The sequence below is a fragment of the Balaenoptera acutorostrata genome, chromosome 18, assembly GCF_949987535.1.
Source record: "Balaenoptera acutorostrata chromosome 18, mBalAcu1.1, whole genome shotgun sequence".
Lineage (NCBI taxonomy): Eukaryota > Metazoa > Chordata > Mammalia > Artiodactyla > Balaenopteridae > Balaenoptera > Balaenoptera acutorostrata.
The window spans coordinates 12,860,517-12,878,621 of NC_080081.1; the positions used below are offsets into that span (position 1 = coordinate 12,860,517).

The following is an 18,105-nucleotide window of genomic DNA, read 5'->3' on the forward strand; positions in this document are numbered from 1 at the left end:
TCATGCCATCAGTATTATGTGTAAACTGATTAATCATTGAAAAGTTATTTTCTCATCTCCAGCTCTTCTAAAATAAACTTAAAAATTGTCTTAACTTTCTAGTTAGCGTTCATATATATACGCACTTGTCTTACAATGAGCACCCACCTCCTCACTATGCCAACATGACTATGACTGATGGACAAAGTTTGTTTGGAGTGTTGGTTCACGAAGCAGAAAACAGTCCGAGTGTATGTGGGTCATCTGGGTGGGGTTGGGGGGGATTATATTTTGGAAAGCATAGTTTTTTAAAAATAATTAATTAATTAATTTATTTTTGTCTGCGTTGGGTCTTCGTTGCTGTGCGTAGGCTTTCTCTAGTTGTGGCGAGCGGGGGCTACTCTTTGTTGTGGTGCGCAGGCTTCTCATTGCAGTGGCTTCTCTTGTTGCGGAGCACGGGATCTAGGTGCGTGGGCTTCAGTAGTTGTGGCACGCGGGCTCAGTAGTTGTGGTGCACGGGCTTAGTTGCTCCGCGGCATGTGGGATCTTCCCGGACCAGGGCTCGAACCCGTGTCCCCTGCATTGGCAGGCGGATTCTTTTTTTTTTTTTTTTATAGCATATAGTTGAGTTTTTTCCTTTTCTTTTTTTCTTTTTTTAAAAATTTATTTATTTATTTTTGGCTGTGTTGGGTCTTCGTTTCTGTGCGAGGGCTTTCTCTAGTTGCGGCAAGTGGGGGCCACTCTTCATCGTGGTGCGCGGGCCTCTCACTGTCACGGCCTCTCCCGTTGCGGAGCACAGGCTCCAGACGCGCAGGCTCAGTAGTTGTGGTTCACGGGCTTAGTTGCTCCGCGGCATGTGGGATCTTCCCAGACCAGGGCTCGAACCCGTGTCCCCTGCATTGGCAGGCAGATTCTTAACCACTGCGCCACCAGGGAAGCCCCTGGCAGGCGGATTCTTAACCACAGTGCCACCAGGGAAGTCCTGGATAGTATAGTTTTATATGTACCATATTTGGATATTTCAGCTTCACTAAATGCAAAGACAAAAAAACTGATATTAAGATAAAGCTTATTCTTTGTTTCTTAATCTATATTCAACTATCCCTGATAACGAACTTTTATCTTTAGATAATCTCCCAGCTATCTTCCCTGGGTACTAGCTAATCTACGCTGTTTTCTCTCAATTATCCATAAATCATTTTACTTTTTTAATGCTTTCTAAGATAACAATTCTGCTCAAACCATTCAACAACCAAATACAAAGTAAGATTTCATTTCCAGGGAGGATCTAAATGTACTAAATATAACAAAGCAAATACACAATTGTTGGCATTAGTCTTACAGACAAGTTTTGACCTTCTATAATGAGTTAGAATGCATCAAAAAACCTTTAGAAAAGGTGAGAGAAACAGGTGAGGGGGATTAAGAAGTACAAACTTCCAGTTCCAAAATAAATGATTCAGAGGTATGAAATATACAGTATACATTTGTACAGGGGAATATAGGCAATAATAATGCAATATCTTTGTATGATGACAGATGGTAACTAGACTTATCATGGTGATCATTCTGTAACGTATTGGGTTGGCCAAAAGATTCGTTCAGATTTTTCCGTAAGATGGGCCCAGTAGCACTTAGTTGTCTTTAACTTCATTCGAAACAACTTTGTTAGACTGTATGTGACAGCTATCATATCAGCGTGCATTTTAAAAAAGACATCAAAATTGGTGAATTTTTGTGTAGCCATTTCAACGTTGAAGATGGAGGAAAAAAAGCAACATTTTTGGCATATTATGCTTTATTATTTCAAGAAAGGTAAAAACGCAACCGAAACGCAAAAAAAGATTTGTGCAGTATATGGAGAAGGTGCTGTGACTGATCAAACGTGTCAAAAGTGGTTTGCGAAGTTTTGTGCTGGAGATTTCTCGATGGACGATGCTCCACGGTTGGGTAGACCAGCTGAAGTTGATAGCGATCAAATTGAGACATTAATTGAGAACAATCAGGATATTTTGAGTATGTCAGCAGGAGATAGCTGACATACTCAAAATATCCAAATCAAGCATTGAAAATCATTTGCACCAGCTTGGTTATGCTCATCGCTTTTATGTTTGGGTTCCACAGAAGTTAAGTGAAAAAAACCTTCTTGACCACATTTTCACATGCAATTCTCTACTTAAATGTAATGAAAACGTTGTTTTTAAAACAAATTGTGACAGGCGATGAAAAGTGGATACTGTACAACAACGTGGAACGGAAGAGATCGTGGGGCAAGTGAAATGAACCACCACCAACCACACCAAAGGCCGGTCTTCATCCAAAGAAGGTGATGTTGTATATACGGTGGGATTGGAAGGGAGTCCTCTATTATGAGCTCCTTCTGGAAAACCAAATGACTAATTCCAACAAGTACTGCTCCCAATTAGACCAACTGAAGGCAGCACTCGATGAAAAGCATCCAGAATTAGTCAACAGAAAACACATAATCTTCCGTCAGGATAACGCAAAACCGCATGTTTCCTTGATGACCAGGCAAAACCTGTTACAGCTTGGCTGGGAAGTTCTGATTCATCCACCGTACTCAACAGACATTGCACCTTCAGATTTCCATTTATTTCGGTCTTTACAAAATTCTCTTAATGGAAAAAATTTCAGTCCCCTGGAAGACTGTAAAAGGCACCTGGAACAGTTCTTTGCTCAAAAAGATAAAAAGTTTTGGGAAGATGGAATTATGGAGTTGCCTGAGAAATGGCAGAAGGTAGTGGAACAAAAGGGTGAATATGTTGTTCAATAAAGTTCTTGGTGAAAATGAAAAATGTGTCTTTTATTTTTACTTAAAAACTGAAGGCACTCTTTGGCCAACCCAATACAGAAATACCGAATCACTATGTTGTGCACCAGGAACTCACATAGTGTCGTAGGCCAATTATGCTTCAAAACCAAAGTAACTCACAGCAAAACAGAACGATTTGTGGCTACCAAAGGCAGGGGTGTCTGGGGGTTGGGGGAGGAATTGGATGAAGGTAGTCAAAATGTACAAACTGCCAGTTATAAGTACATGATAAATACAATGAACACTGCTGTATGTTATACATGAAAGTTAAGAGAGTAAATCCTAAGAGTCCTATTCCAAGGAAAAAAAATTTTTTTCCTATTCTTTAATGTTCTATCTGTATGAGATGATGGATGGTCACTAAACTTCCTGTGGTCATCATTTCATGATGTATGTAAGTCAAATCATTATGCTGTATACCTTAAACCTATGTAGTGCTGTACGTGAATTATATCTCAATAAAATAGGAAGAGAAAAAAAAAAGTTGTGCCAAAAAAAAAAAAAAATTCCTTAGAACAAGTGGCCTAGCAAAAGCAATGTTTTTGGTGGAATACTACTTTAAAACTTAGAAATCAAATTGTTTCAAAAAATGTATTCTGTCTCTCTCTCCATATATAATAAACTCAAACACTGTCAAATATATATTCATTTGTAGTACATTTTGGCATGCCAGATGGACAAAGATAGTATATCTTGTACTTATTCTGCATAATGCTCAGGACAGTGTTATGCAAATAAAGTGGTTTAAACCATAGTATTTGATGTTGACAGTGATGACTTTTATACAAAGACAAAACTTCTAGAATCAATTTATTAAAAAGCTCTGTCAACACATTTCCCTCCATTGCCCCCCCATATACATATATACACATATATATGTAATTAGCCATAAACACTATTAAAATTTTCTTCACCCCATGTATAGTTTTGGTATTCATAAAAGGTCTATTATCATTATAAACCTTTTTTTTTTTTAAAGATTGATTGATTGATTGATTGCTATGTTGGGTCTTCGTTTCTGTGCTAGGGCTTTCTCTAGTTGCGGCAAGTGGGGGCCACTCTTCATCACGGTGCGCGGGCCTCTCACTATCGCAGCCTCTCTTGTTGCGGAGCACAGGCTCCAGACGCGCAGGCTCAGTAGTTGTGGCTCACGGGCCTAGTTGCTCCGCAGCATGTGGGATCTTCCCAGACCAGGGCTCGAACCCGTGTCGCCTGCATTAGCAGGCAGACTCTCAACCACTGCGCCACCAGGGAAGCCCCATTATAAACTTTTTAAAAAAGAAATGTGTTACTTAACAAATACTTATTATATGCCTGATCACTTTCTATATTTTTTATATTTTAAATACATGTACTAAAAAAAAAAATCACAATTCTTTCTGAGTCACAAAATCATATCGTCACCATTTATAGGCAAGAGAGTCTCCTGTGGAAGGCAAAGACACAAAGTGCTCAGGGTCTATTCTGTAAGTTCTGTAATATGCACACTGTACGAGCACTTCAGACACGGGCAAGAAAGCAATGGAAAAATGGAAATGCAATACTAGATTAGCTAATATATAATTCTTCTAGATATGGGAAGGCAAGTGAGTCTAATGCCTAAGAAATCATGTGGCAGTATACTGATTTATACAGTCAGGAAATGCTTGGGTCTCCTTTCTATTTCTGTGATTTTTGGTGAAACTTTATTGTTGATATTTCAGTTACTATGTAAAGAAACTTTACATTCATTACCTCATTAGTTATTATATTATACCCATATTCCAGATGAGAAAGGTGAGATGCAGAGAATGCTAACTTGCTCCTAAATCATATGACTAGTAAGTACTGAAGCTCAGCTTTAACCAGATTAACAATTAATGGTCTTCATAGATAAGATCAGTACGCCCAATAAAATTAAATACTGACTGAGAGCAATTATAATATATACAGTATTTGTTATGTTCATCGTAAACCTAAGGATGCATGTACTTAGAATTAAGAACAAATCAAAATTTTCCATCCAAAACCAGAGAAAAACCCTCTAAGATTTCATTTGCAGAAAGATGTAAAGACATCTGGTAAGATGAAAACATTAAGATGTACTGAATTATTAATATGGTGTAGGACTTCCACATTCGAATTACTAATTTTTAAGGGCTGCTCCTAGAAAAGCATGAAAAACAACACTCCTAAATGTTTTAAGTAAAGGTTTATAATGTTTCTCTGGGGTAATTTTACTAAGTAATTTTAAGATAGCTGTAATTATGGTCGTCTTCATCTATTTTTACTGTCTTAAAGGCAGAGCTGAATCAACATCATCCTAGACAGACGCAGCAAACCTCTCATAAAGATCCGTCTCCCAAGTCCCCACAGCAACCTGCTGTAGCAATGAACACATTCTGGTTGGGATCCTACTGCAACATCCCTTTCTCTGTTCTAAATTTCACAAGGCAGGAGCTATCCTGCCTTACCAGAACAAACAAAATTACAAAAGAAATATGTTGTAAAATATTTCTTATGGGCAAATTTGTAATATGCCCAACAAACAGTAATAAATGCTTCCTCAAAAGATACACTTTATGTATCTCTTTGTTCCTTGACTAAATGTTATCTTTCTCTGTGACAGAGGTAACATTTACTAACTCATGTTGGGAAATTCATTTCACTTTCTGAGCATTTATATAGCATTGTTGGAAAATGGAAAAGCAGGAAGAGAAGATAAAAGTTGTTTCAAACTATGAAAGAGATAGTTCCATTTATTTTTCTTAGAGTAAAATGTTCCAGGATAGCAGTTTTCAGATTGTGTGTGATGAGATCAATTTAGTGGATCAAGGGGAACACTTAAAAACAATGAAATAAAACAGAAAAGAATAAAACAGAAAAGATAATACCAGCAACATACCAAGTGTAACTGTTGTTTCACAAAATTTTGGTTTCAGTTATACGTATTTATGCCTGTATGTACACTGCAAAATGTATTCCTGAGAGCCATGATTAAGAAAATGTAAAAGCCACTGCTGAGTGAATACAAAGAAGTAGAGTTATTGTTTTTAATATTTTGTTTTTTGACAGATAATAACAATTTTAAAAAATGATAAGACATTGATGAAAGAAACTGAAGAAGACACAAATTAGCTCTTCCGTACTCATGGGCTAGAAGAATATTGTTAGAATGTCCATACTACCCATAGCAATCTACAGATTCAATGCAATCCCCATCAAAATTCCAATGGCATTTTTCACATAAATATAACAAACAATCCTAATATTGTATGGAATCACAAAAGACCTCAAATAGCCAAAGGAATCTTAGAAAGAAGAACCAAGCTGGAGGCATCACACTTCCTGATTTCAAACTATATTACAAATCTATACTAATCAAAACAGTATGGTATTAACATAAAAACAGACACATAGATCAATGGAACAGACTAGAGAACTCAGAAATAAGCCCATACATATATGGTCGACTAATTTACAACAAAGGAGCCAAGCATATGCAATGTGGAAAGGATAGTTTCTTCAGTAACTGGTGCTGGGAAAACTGAACAGCCATATGCAGAAGAATGGAACTGGAATATTACCTTATACCACACACAAAAATCAACTCAAAATGGATCTAAAGCTTTGAACATAAGACCTGAAACCATAAAACTCCTAGAAGAAAACATAGGGAGTAAGCTCCTTGACACTGGTCTTGGTAATAATTTTTTGGATTTGACGCAAAGAGCAAAGGCAACAAAAGCCAATAAAAACAAATGGGACTACATCAAACTAAAAAGCTCCTGTACAACAAAGGAAACCATCAACCAAATGAAAAGGCAATCTACAGAATGGAAGAAAATATTTGCAAATCATATATCTTATAAGGGATTAATACCTGAAATATAAAAAGGACTCATACAACTCAATAGAAAAAAAATCCAATTAAAAAATGGGCAGAGGATCTGAACAGACATTTTTCCAAAGGAGACATACAGGTGCCCAAAAAGTACATGAAAAGGTGCTCAACACTGATAATCACGGAAATGCATATCAAAATCATAATGAGATATCACCGGTTAGAATGACTATCACCAAAAAGACAAAAAATAAACAAGTGTTGGTGAGAATGTGGAGAAAAGAAAACCCCTGTGCACAGTGGGTAGGGATGTAAATTGGTGCAGCCACCATGGAAAACAGTATGGAGGTTCCTCAAAATATTAAAAATAGAACATCTAGCAATGCCACTTCTGTATTTACCCAAAGAAAACAAAATCACTATCTCGAAGAGATATCTGCACCCTCAAGTTCACTGCGGCATTATTTGCAATAGTCAGGACATGGAAACAACCTAAGTGTCTGCTGATGGATGAACTGACAAAGAAAATATTATATATATATAGATCAGAATATTATTAAACCATTAAAAAAAAAAAGGAAATCCTGTCATTTGAGACAATTTGGATGGACCTTAAGAGCATTATGCTAAGTGAAATAAGTCAGACAGAAAAAAGACAAATACTGTATAATTTCACTTATATACGGAATCTTAAAACAAACAAACCACAAAACTGAACTCACAGATACAGAGAACAGATGGGGCGGGGGGTGAAATGGGTGAAGGCAGTAAAAAGGTACAAACTGCCAGTTATAAGATAAATGATAAGTAAGTCCTGGGGCTGGTGTACAGCACGGCGCCTACAGGTAACAACACAGTATTGGATGTCTGAAACCTGCCAAGGGAGTAAGTCATAAACGCTGACATCACACACACACACACACACACACACACACAACTGTAAATGTGTGTGGTGACAGACGTTAACTAAACTTACTGTGGTGACCATTTTGCAATATATGCATATATCAAATCATTATGTTTTATGGGAAATAACTCCTAAATGTTTTAAGTAAAGGTTTACAATGTTTGTCTTGCGTAATTTTACTGAGTGAAAAAACCGTAAAACTATTACAATGTTATACGTCACTTACATCTCAATAAAAATGAACTTTAAAAACCCACAAAATAATTAATCACCACATTTCTCCATAAAATATCAATTTGGTTTGTTTTCAAAACAAAAGCACAAAAGAAAACCAACAATCTATCCAATTCCACCAGTGAATATATTTCAGTAGTTTGATTAAAAAGAATGTATAATTTACAAGTATACTTTATTCACATGCTGTACTCTATTTTAAATAGCTTATTCAGATAGAGCTTTTAGCGTGTGATAAGTACATTTCCAACATTAAGTAATAAAATGCATCAAACTCCAAAGAATTCCAATGCTGCTTTATTATTGGATTTCCCAAACCATGCCTTCGATATAATATGCTGCTGACATTTGATTCGGATACCCAATAACCTTATTCTGACTCACATGCTGGAAAAAAAATCTTATTTCATAGCAGTGACCTTTAATTTAAACTGAAATTTATTAAAAATCAGGCTAATATGATGTGTTTTTTAGTAGAATTTTCCTACAAGAATAAAAGGTGAATAGTTGAAATATTAGGTCCGACATTTCCAAAGAGGTTCCAATCTTTTAGAAGTACATAAACAGTATTTAGTATATACCATGTCAAAATCTTAGCAACTAGAAATATGCTCTTTTAATATATTTGGATAAACTTAAACTTTATCAATATACTTATATTTTACTTATATACTTTGCTGAAATGCAGATGTCTAAAATCACAGATTGTGCATGGTGCAGAGTTTTATGTAAAGAGCACTGCTTAGAAACGTGTAAACATATATATAATCTATGCGTTTCAATGTGCCACATATAATTTCTGAAAAGCAGGCATACGGAATTAAATCACGCAAGTGTACTGTTACTGGAAAGTTTTAACAAATAAAAAGATTCCAACTTTGTTGGCTCTTCCTGTTGGTTGTGTCATCCAGACATTTTTTTTTTTTTTTTTTTAATTTTACTTATTTAGTTATGGCTGTGTTGGGTCCTCATCTCTGTGCGAGGGCTTTCTCCAGTTGTGGCGAGCGGGGGCCGCTCTTCATCGCGGTGCGCGGGCCTCTCACCACCGCGGCCTCACCCGTTGCGGAGCACCGGCTCCAGACGCGCAGGCTCAGCAACTGTGGCCCACGGGCGCAGCCGCTCCGCGGCATGCGGGATCCTCCCAGACCAGGGCTCGAACCCGCGTCCCCTGCATTGGCAGGCAGACTCTCAACCACTGCGCCACCAGGGAAGCCCCAGACATATTTTATTAGTTCCTCCTTCTTAGTGTTTATCTGTTAATTATCTGACTTCTTCCTGAAGGAGAGTTAGAAAGTCAATGTCACCCACCTGCCTGGGGCCTGAATACTTCTCATTCAGTGGCCAGTCAAATCACCTTTCAAATCATCCATCTGTTCCATTTGTCAGAGGATTTATCAATATTCAGGGATAGCTGGTATCTTTTGTCTGTGTGCAGTGGAATTGTTGGCTGGCTATTTAAATCCTCTCTGCCCCTCTACCTTTTTAAAAAAAACAACATTGTAATGATTCCTCTGATTAGAGATTTTATTGATACAATTATCACAAACCCCTAAATAGATAAGATTTGCAGGTCACAGGCTGCTGATTCTTTAAGGTTCATACTAAACTACTTTTTCCCTTATTGTGCCAATGAGATAGAAGTATTCTCAGAATGTAGGGCTGGTGGGAGATCATCTACTCCATCTACAAAGTGAACTTAAAAAATTCTAATCCTGGGATGGTAAAAAGGAAATGACTCTACTGTAATATTCTAATTTTACAATGCAGCAAAACCAAGTCTCCTTTTCAGGAAAAAACTCTGGGCTATACAAAGTGACTCACAGCTATTAGGCTCTGTACCTTGGAGGAGCTTTCAATTACAATTATGGTCTCTGAAGGTATCAAACTGGGGAAGGAGGTGTTTGGGGAAGAAGGAATTGGTGGCAGACTCCAGAAATCACTTATTGGGACAAACATCATTGGATGTATATCCTGGTTTCAGCTCCACAGTGCCAATCTGTTGTGGGTCATGATCTATGTGTTAGCAATTGGCAATCTACCTCTACCTTAGATTGGGCTTTTAGGGCAACTTACTGTGAGGAGAAGATGTGCAAATGATCAGCTGGGTCTCTTGAAAGTGATCACTTAAATGATACAGAAATATGAAATAATAATAGTAAAAAAATAATAATAATAACTTATTCACTTCGGGTAGTACAAATAACCACCCTTTCCCCATTTTTCTTCTCAGTCTTAAAATGCACCATGCCACATAAAAATAAGTAATGAAATGGCTATCCCGAAATGAAAAGGGCATCTAGTGCAGTATTTCTGAACGTTGAGGGAAAAGAAATGCCCGATCAGAAAGGACCCAAAGGTAGGCTAATGAGGTGGATATGGTGCAGGTTCTGTGAAGCCAAAATATTTATTGTTGTATAACTCTTAAAATGTCCAATAAAGGACTATTCAAGAGTCTGCTGTCCATTAAAGGACATTGGCTCCTAAAGCCTGGATAACGAAGGTGTTTTTAAATGATTAAGGTATTAAAGTTTTCAATGCTTTATCTGATGTAGAACTTCTTCATAGATAATTAGTAAGTCACAAGTGTTTAAGAGTATTTTAGAAGTAGTTTTGTAAATAGTTTTTTCTGCTGTTGTTGCTTGTTTGCCTTTTGTTGCTCTGTGATTAATAATAAAAGGTGGCTTTGAAATAATGAAAAAATAAAAAAATTTAAAAAAAAATGCACCATGCCTTCTAGCCTAATGCAATGTATAAAGTCTCCTCTAGGTACCTTACACATCTCAAGTTCTATCCTTGGCCATATTCATTTCTGATTTCTATTCCTGGCCATTCACTTCTACCACTCTATACACTACCCAGCAGGGTTCATCTACTCTCCAAATGTGAATTACATAGATGATTTCGAGTCTTTACACTCATACATAAACTGAACTTTCAGGCTTTAGTCCAGTATTCTAATTGCTTATTAGGTGCATCTACCTGGATGATTACCATCTCCAAAGCCAAAATAATCTCCCCCAGCTATTCCTCTCTAATCCTATTCACGCATGTTCAAAATGTCGAGGTTACTTTTGACCTTTCCCTCTCCTTCTTCCACTAAGTTTGATTAATTCATTCTTTACAACATTATTTGCATCCATTCTTTCCAGGCTAATTCAGAATCTTTATACTTCATGTAGAAATGAGATTATGACAATACAACTCTTTCTTCTGACTCTGGTCTATTACCACTAAGCCATCTATCATATCACCACCATATTACTATTTTTATAACAATTCTGATCATGGTCCTTGACTGCAAGAGCAAGTCCAAAGTCTTTAACCTTCCGTAATTTAGCTTTATGTATTTTACCTCTTCTCATACTTCTATATAAATTCCTGGTTTGGCCAACCTGGTCTATTTAACAGCCAATGAACCTACCCTATGCATTTCCCATGCCATGTCCTCTATCTGGAAGACACCATGCTTCTGATTCTTAAAGTTTGCTATTAAACTTTACCTCTTCCCTGGTCGCCCCTAGTAGATAGAAGTACTCTCACAGAATGTTAGAGTGGAAGGGAGATCGTCTACTCCAGCTGCAGAATGGGCTTTAAAGAGTCACCTCCTCCATCTGTAAAATTCAAGTGCTTGGGGAAACTGAGGCCACTAAAATAATTTTCTCTTTGAACACTAATTTTTTTCAACACATTTTTCTTGATTGATTCCTATGTGCCAGGAGCCATTCTAGCCACGTGGGATTACAGTTTAATAAGAAAGACAGATTGTACTTAAATTATCACCCAAATAATTACACTCTGATGAGCAGTACCAGAGGAGGGGAAGCACAGGGTGCCACTGAGGTCTGAAACATGAGTGGCTGAGGGAAGGGGTGAGGCATGAGGTTAACACAGCGTGGGAAGATAGGATGGAGTAAAGTCAGTGTGGGAAGATGGGGAAGGCTTCCCTGAGGAGGAAATCTTCTAAGCAGGGGCCAAAAAGTAGGAATTAACTCTGCAAAAGGTGGGTCATTTCTGCATGTAGCAGGAAAGCCCAGAGACAGGCACTTTCATGGAACTAAAAGAAGGTCTGGGTGCTGGAATCCAAGGGGCGAGGAAGGTTGCCAGAGGTGAAGGTGGAAAGGCAGGGAGGGATAAGAGCATTGCTGGGCCTGGGAAGGTCATGTTGAAGATTTCTGGGCTTTATCCTAAGAATAGGCATTGGGTTGCATGTTCCAAGGTACTTCAAGTCAGGACCACGGCTTACCCTGGGAGGAATGGGAGAAGCAACTATGAAATTAGAAAGAACTTGAGTTTTATTTCAATTGAAACATGTTCTGTATCCTTGTCTCTCTTCCCTATGTGTCTGATCTCATCCGAACTCAATTTAAAAAAAGAAAGCATATGAATTGATAAACACCACCGTTTTAGCTAGCCTGCTTGGCTTGGACGGGAGCTTGTGTATGTACGGGTATCCTGTGCTTTTCAAAAGCTGCTTCGTGACACTTCACTTTTAGGAAAGACCTACGTTAGTACCTGTTTTTGATAACCAAAAGAAATCAGAAGATGCTTTTCGCTTTTATAAAAAAAGGCAAAAAGTGAAAATAGCGTCCAGCGCTTGGTTTGCTGTGAGCAGTTGAGAGGCGGCACGTACCCCATCAGGGAGAGACGCACCTCCAAGTTCCTTCCCCAGGACCCACACTCAGCACCTCAGCATTAAGCTGCCGTAGCTTTGAACTGTGTCTGTGAGCGTCTGCGCTTTACCTAGATTTTTTTTTTTTTGCGCATCTGTAAGCAAGACACGTCCTAAGGTAATTGCTTCCTCACTTTATGCCATTTTGGCTTAGGAAAGGTTTCATAGGAACTCTTTACTCTCAGATAGCAGGGGGGAACCTGTATATGGATGTCCGTGAACCTTAAGGGAGTAGGGACCTGTTTTATACCTTTTATAAGTAAAACATTCCATACAGGAACAATCCAGGGAAAAGCTCCATTTCACTGTCAGCCGTGCACTGGTGCTACAGTTAAAGTTAAATGTTCATTCTCTTGCCCTTTCCCATAAGATCTTTAATAAGAGAAAATATTTTAAGAGAATACCAACAAAATTTTTCCAAGGATTGTTTTAGTCACCACTGCTTTTTTAGTATCATCTTGTCTATACTAGGTAATGACTTTCAAAATGCAATCAAATTTATTTCCTCTCAAATTACATTTATATCAAGGATAAAATTTTAAGCAGACAGGGTGACAAAGTTAAAGAACAGCTGGGATTTTGAAGCAATTTTTGTGTTCAAGGTATTGTGTTGGACACCTTAAAATATATTATCTCATTTTATCCTAACAAAGACTCTTGAGAGGTGCATGCTATACTCTAATTCACAGACAAGGAAGATGGAGCTCAGAGAAGCAAGCATTTCCCAAAAATATATATACCTTAGACCTACACTGCCCAATATGGTAGCCTGAGCCACATGCGGCTGTTGAGCAACTGAAATACAGCCAGTCTGAACTGAGATGTGCAGTAAGTGTAAACTGAACACCAGATTTTGAAAATTCAGTATGAAAAACTATTAAAATATCTCAATTTTTGAATACTGATTACACATTGAAATGACTATTTTAGATAGAGTAGGTTAAATAAAATACATTATTAAAATTAATTTTACCTGTTTCACCGTTTTTAAAAGAAATCAGCTAGTAGACATTTCAAAATTACACACATGGCCCACAACTATATTTGAATTGAAGAGCACTACCCTAGACCAAAGGCTGGATTGCTGAATTTGCCAATAAACATCAAGGTCAAAGGCAGCGTGGTATAGAAGAAAAGAAGAGTACGTGGATTCATGCAGATCTTGGTTTAAATCTCCTCTCCACCAATGACTAGTTTTGGGCAAAATATCAACCCTCTCTGCACTTCACTTATGTCATCTGCATTATGGTGATATTAAATATCCCCAAACAACTGTTGTATATAATATGTAAAGCAGTAACTGGCAGAGGGGAGGGAACAACTACGAATACCTCCTACAGCAACTGATTAATTTAAAAACTGATTCCCAAAAAGAGTAGAAAATTCACTTATTTGAAAATCACATTTTATTCTCTTTAAGTGGGAAAGTTAAAGAACCAACACACTGAATGCCTGCTTTAGCATAATATGTGCATAATATATACTGTATTGTAAAATACTTAGTATACACAGATTCCTTCTTTCTTTCAACGTTGTTTATAATATGCTATAGGCTGGGAGGCCAGATGATGAGATTAAGGTGAAGTAAAAAATATCAGGACACAGAAAGGCCCAAGTGGTTCTTAAGGACACAATGGATGAATTCCAGTGAAAGAGTTTATGAACTACACTTCAGCTGGTCTTTTCAACTTTTACATCAGGAACTGAGACTAGTGAGTAAATGACATCTGGGCAAATAGAATTTTACTCTTTTATTTTCTTCCTGGGTCACAGTGCAAACAAATAAATTGTTCCAATACACTACGTTTAGACTAACTCATTATTAGTAATCTCTACTAAATCATAAGAAACTACAAAATCATATGGACTACACTATCCAATGACATTTTACCATATTCTGTCCCCTAGGCTTGTGTCAAGAAGTTCACCCTGGGCATGTCAATGCACGTATTATCTGCATATGTTTAAATATAAAGGGTGGAGGAGTTGGGGAATTTACTTTATTATTTGATATATGTATATGGCCTAAGATTGACATGTGACAATGTGTTAGATTGCCCTGTTTTGTATGTTTTTTTTTAAGTAGTATGAAGGGGGAATTAAAGATTTGAGTCACCTGAATGTAGCCTCTTAAATATCAGATACTTAGTAAATTTAACACCAAAAGTGTTCCTATGTTAACTATAACAATTAACTTTCAAGAAAATGAGACTGAAGAAGTAAGAAGCTATCAGATTCACAGATCTCAGAACACCATGAGAGGCTATAAAAATATCCACTTTATTCTAGTTTGAAATTTAATGGAAGAAGTAACATACCAAATTTTAGTTTAGCTATTAAAGTGCATATTCAGTGAATTAAGTGGGGAGAGCTTCAGGAGAGGGCCTCCTCTTTGATCTCATACGTGGCATTAAAAATATGCTTCTTCTAATGAATTTTTGAGCAACCCCTGAGTATATGTGACTTGGTATTTGCTCTTTCAAAGTGAGTAGACTCAAACTGACTAAAAATGAGACTACGTCTACAGTACACTTACAACTAGTTTTCAGCAAATATCTACAAATTTAGGGTTATAGGTAGAATTGGGTAAGAAAAACAAAATTACACTGAATCAAAATTATTAGCAATTATTAACTAATAATAAGAATCAGACAAAGCAGTAACACGTAAACAGTAATTAGAAAAATTTGCTAAAACTCTGAACTGAGATATTACACTTCTGATGCTTGAAATTATAGGAAAAAATATACTCCGTCAACTTAAGAGAAAACAAACATCATAAGCCATTTATGCTACCAGCCATATTTCCTAAATGCACACTTTAGAAAAAAGAGTTCATATCAGGAAAGAGCTTATTTGCATTAACTTTAAATTAGCTAATATCTGAGCCACACCTTTGAAGAAACTTGTATTATTTCCAGGAATGCCTTTTCCCCTCCCTTTTCTTTCTTTCTTTTTTTTGTTTTTGAGGGGAGTAAGGCAGCTAGACTAAAAAGAAAACAAAAAGTGAAGTCGCATTCTTTAATGTGAATGGTATACTTGCGCTCCTATACACTATCTCAATCCCACTGAGCCATGTCTTCAAATAATTTGATAATCTGTCTTTAAAGTTTCATCTTAATTGGAGAGTTCATTTTTGTAAAACGCCCTGGCGCCATTCAATCTTTTATGAAACGAGAAAGGTCTTTTTCCTTTGGACTTGACATTTTTAACCATGTACGTGTGGGCAATTTCTGCTGTCAAATACTGCAAAGGTAGGTTTTTTGTTGTTGTTCAATCTGAAAATGTCTCCACTATACTTGCACAGCTGCCCTCTTCCCAGCAGAAACCTACCCGCCCCTCTCCCCCACCCCCCTGCAAGTTTTAAACTTTGTTTCCTTTGGGGTTCTGCACAAGCGCTACTAGTAATATCCAAGAGACAAAGAGCTGTGCTGTGGGTTCACGGGATGCCAAATTTGAGTTGTGAAACAAAGCACGCAAATTTGAGATTCAAGATGAGAAGGAGGAGGATGCTGGTAAGAAAAAAAAAAAAATCATAAAGCGTAAGATCGCAGAGCCATCTCCCTAGACAGCTCCTCCTGCCCACGGCCACCCCAGAGCGCGCGGGAGGGAGTTCTGGCCCCGGGACAGGGGCTGCCGGCCGCACCGCGAAGCCCCCTGCCCGCGCCCCCGGCCCTCTCACCGCTTCACTCGGATGATCTGGTCCCGCATGGGCTTGATGTCCTGGAAGCTCTGCTGGTTGACGAGGCTGTAGACGAGGATGAAGCCCTGGCCGTTCTTGATGTACAGGTCCCGCATGGACGCGAACTGCTCGGTGCCCGCCGTGTCCAGGATCTCCAGCACCGACGGCGACGAGTCCACCTCGATCTCCTTGCGGTAGAAGTCCTCGATGGTGGGGTCGTATTTCTCGATAAAGGTGCCGGTCACGAACTGCACGGTCAGGGCGGATTTGCCGACCCCGCCCGAGCCCAGCACCACCACTTTGTACTCGCGCATCGTCCCTCCGCGGCCGCCGCCGCCGCCGCTGCCCGCGACATAGACCTACGCCCGCCGCGCTGCGCGCCCGGACCCTGCGCCGGCGGCCGATCCCGCCGCCTCCCGCGGCCGCCCCCACCTCACGGCCGCCGCGGCCCCCAGGGCGCCGGCGGAGGGAGCAGCAGCCCTGGGCATGGGCCGAGCCTGGCGGCAATGCGGCACCGCGGGCGCCGGCAGGCACTGAGGGCGAGCAAGGAGTGTGAGCCAAGGAGCCGACGGAGCCACCCGAACCGCGGGCCCGCAGTGCCGGCGGCCCCGCCCCTCGCGCCTCCACGCCCAGCTCCCCGCCCGCCGCCGCCGCCGCTCTTCCCGGCGCCGAAGCGCGCGCCCGAGCCCGAGCCGCAGCGCTGCTGGGGGCGGGGCCCGGCGGCCCGGGGCGGAGCCCGGCGGCGCAGCCCCGCCCCTGCTCCCCCCGTCGCCTAGGCGACCGGCCGCGCGCGCGCTGCCAGGAAGCTCGGCGCGGCGCGGAAGCCTCGGCCCTCCTTTAGATAAACAGCCACCTGGGTTACCCAACAACGCCCCACCCCGTCTGCCCCGTTGAACCCCGGGGCCTGCGTACTGAGCATGCGCAGTTCTTCCTCCTGCGACGGGAGCCGCTTCTACCTGAGAACGCCACGTTCAGAATTTGGCGGAGACAAGCTGTTGGAGGGGCCAGAGCAATCTCCGGGCTTTAACCTGAGGCGGGGAGAAGACACTGGCAAGGTCCAAAAGGAGGCCTTGGCATGAGGGCCTTGCTGGGCACCACCCAGTCTGTCAGCATTCCTGAGAGCTTTGGTTTTATCTTGCATAAACATGAGAAGAAGCTTTGTTTAAGGGAGGAGCATAAATACAACGAAATGCAGCTTTGTTTTAAGCGTCAGGACACTGAGAGAGAAGTGACAGACCCCCATCCAGCCCACTGCCTGAGGCGGCGAAGGCCAGAGACCGCGGAAGCCGGGCCCACGTTCTGTGATGTAGCCGGGGGTCCCGCCCACCTTCCCCAGCCCCGCCCTTCTTCAGTGCCTGATAAAAGTCGAGCTCTTCCCACGCCCTGTCAGGTACGGGCGCTTGGAAAACCGGGAGAGCGGATTCCCCAGCAGCAGCCAGAAGGCCCGGGGACACTTCATAGCAACAGCCAGCCGAGGCACCTAGTAGGAAGCTGGGATTCATTCCAGCCAACCAGCCCGCGTTTTTGGACCCCGTGGTATCATTCTCGACCAATAGAGAGCCGCTTCATGCCACGTGACACTGACCCATCAGCCAATGGGGGAAAAACTCTAGTCGCAGGCTCAGCCATCCCATCTGCCACTGTGGGCCAGGCTGGGCGTTTGCCCTGGGCATGCTCTGCCAACCAATCATAGGTGAGCTGAAGAAAGACGCAGACTTGCGCTGAGCCAACCAGAATTCGCGGTTTCCTTGCCACCAAGGGCCGGTAGTATGGAGGCAGGGGCAGAGCTGGTGAGGTCTGGGAGGGGTCAGTGATTGAGGGGTGGGTCGCGGCACCCTATTCGGGCAAAGGAACAAGATGTGTTGCGGGCGAGAGTGATGGATTTCACTTTTAACGTCGTGTCCGTGGCATTTTGCCTAAATGATAGACACGGAAATAGTGCTGAGGGATGTGGGCTGAAAAGTGGGGTGAACTGACA

At 40.5% G+C, this 18,105-nt stretch overlaps 1 protein-coding gene across 1 annotated transcript in view; it reads right to left on the bottom strand.

Moving 5' to 3' along the window:
- Positions 1 to 16,690, bottom strand: part of RAP2A (RAP2A, member of RAS oncogene family) — a 41,678-nt gene extending 24,988 nt beyond the window's left edge. The window contains exon 1 of the mRNA XM_057532676.1: positions 16,128 to 16,690. Within this exon, the coding sequence (XP_057388659.1) occupies positions 16,128 to 16,441 (314 nt within the window). The 5' untranslated portion in view covers positions 16,442 to 16,690. The remainder of the gene's footprint in view (positions 1 to 16,127) is intronic.
- Between the last annotated feature and the right edge of the window lie 1,415 nt (positions 16,691 to 18,105).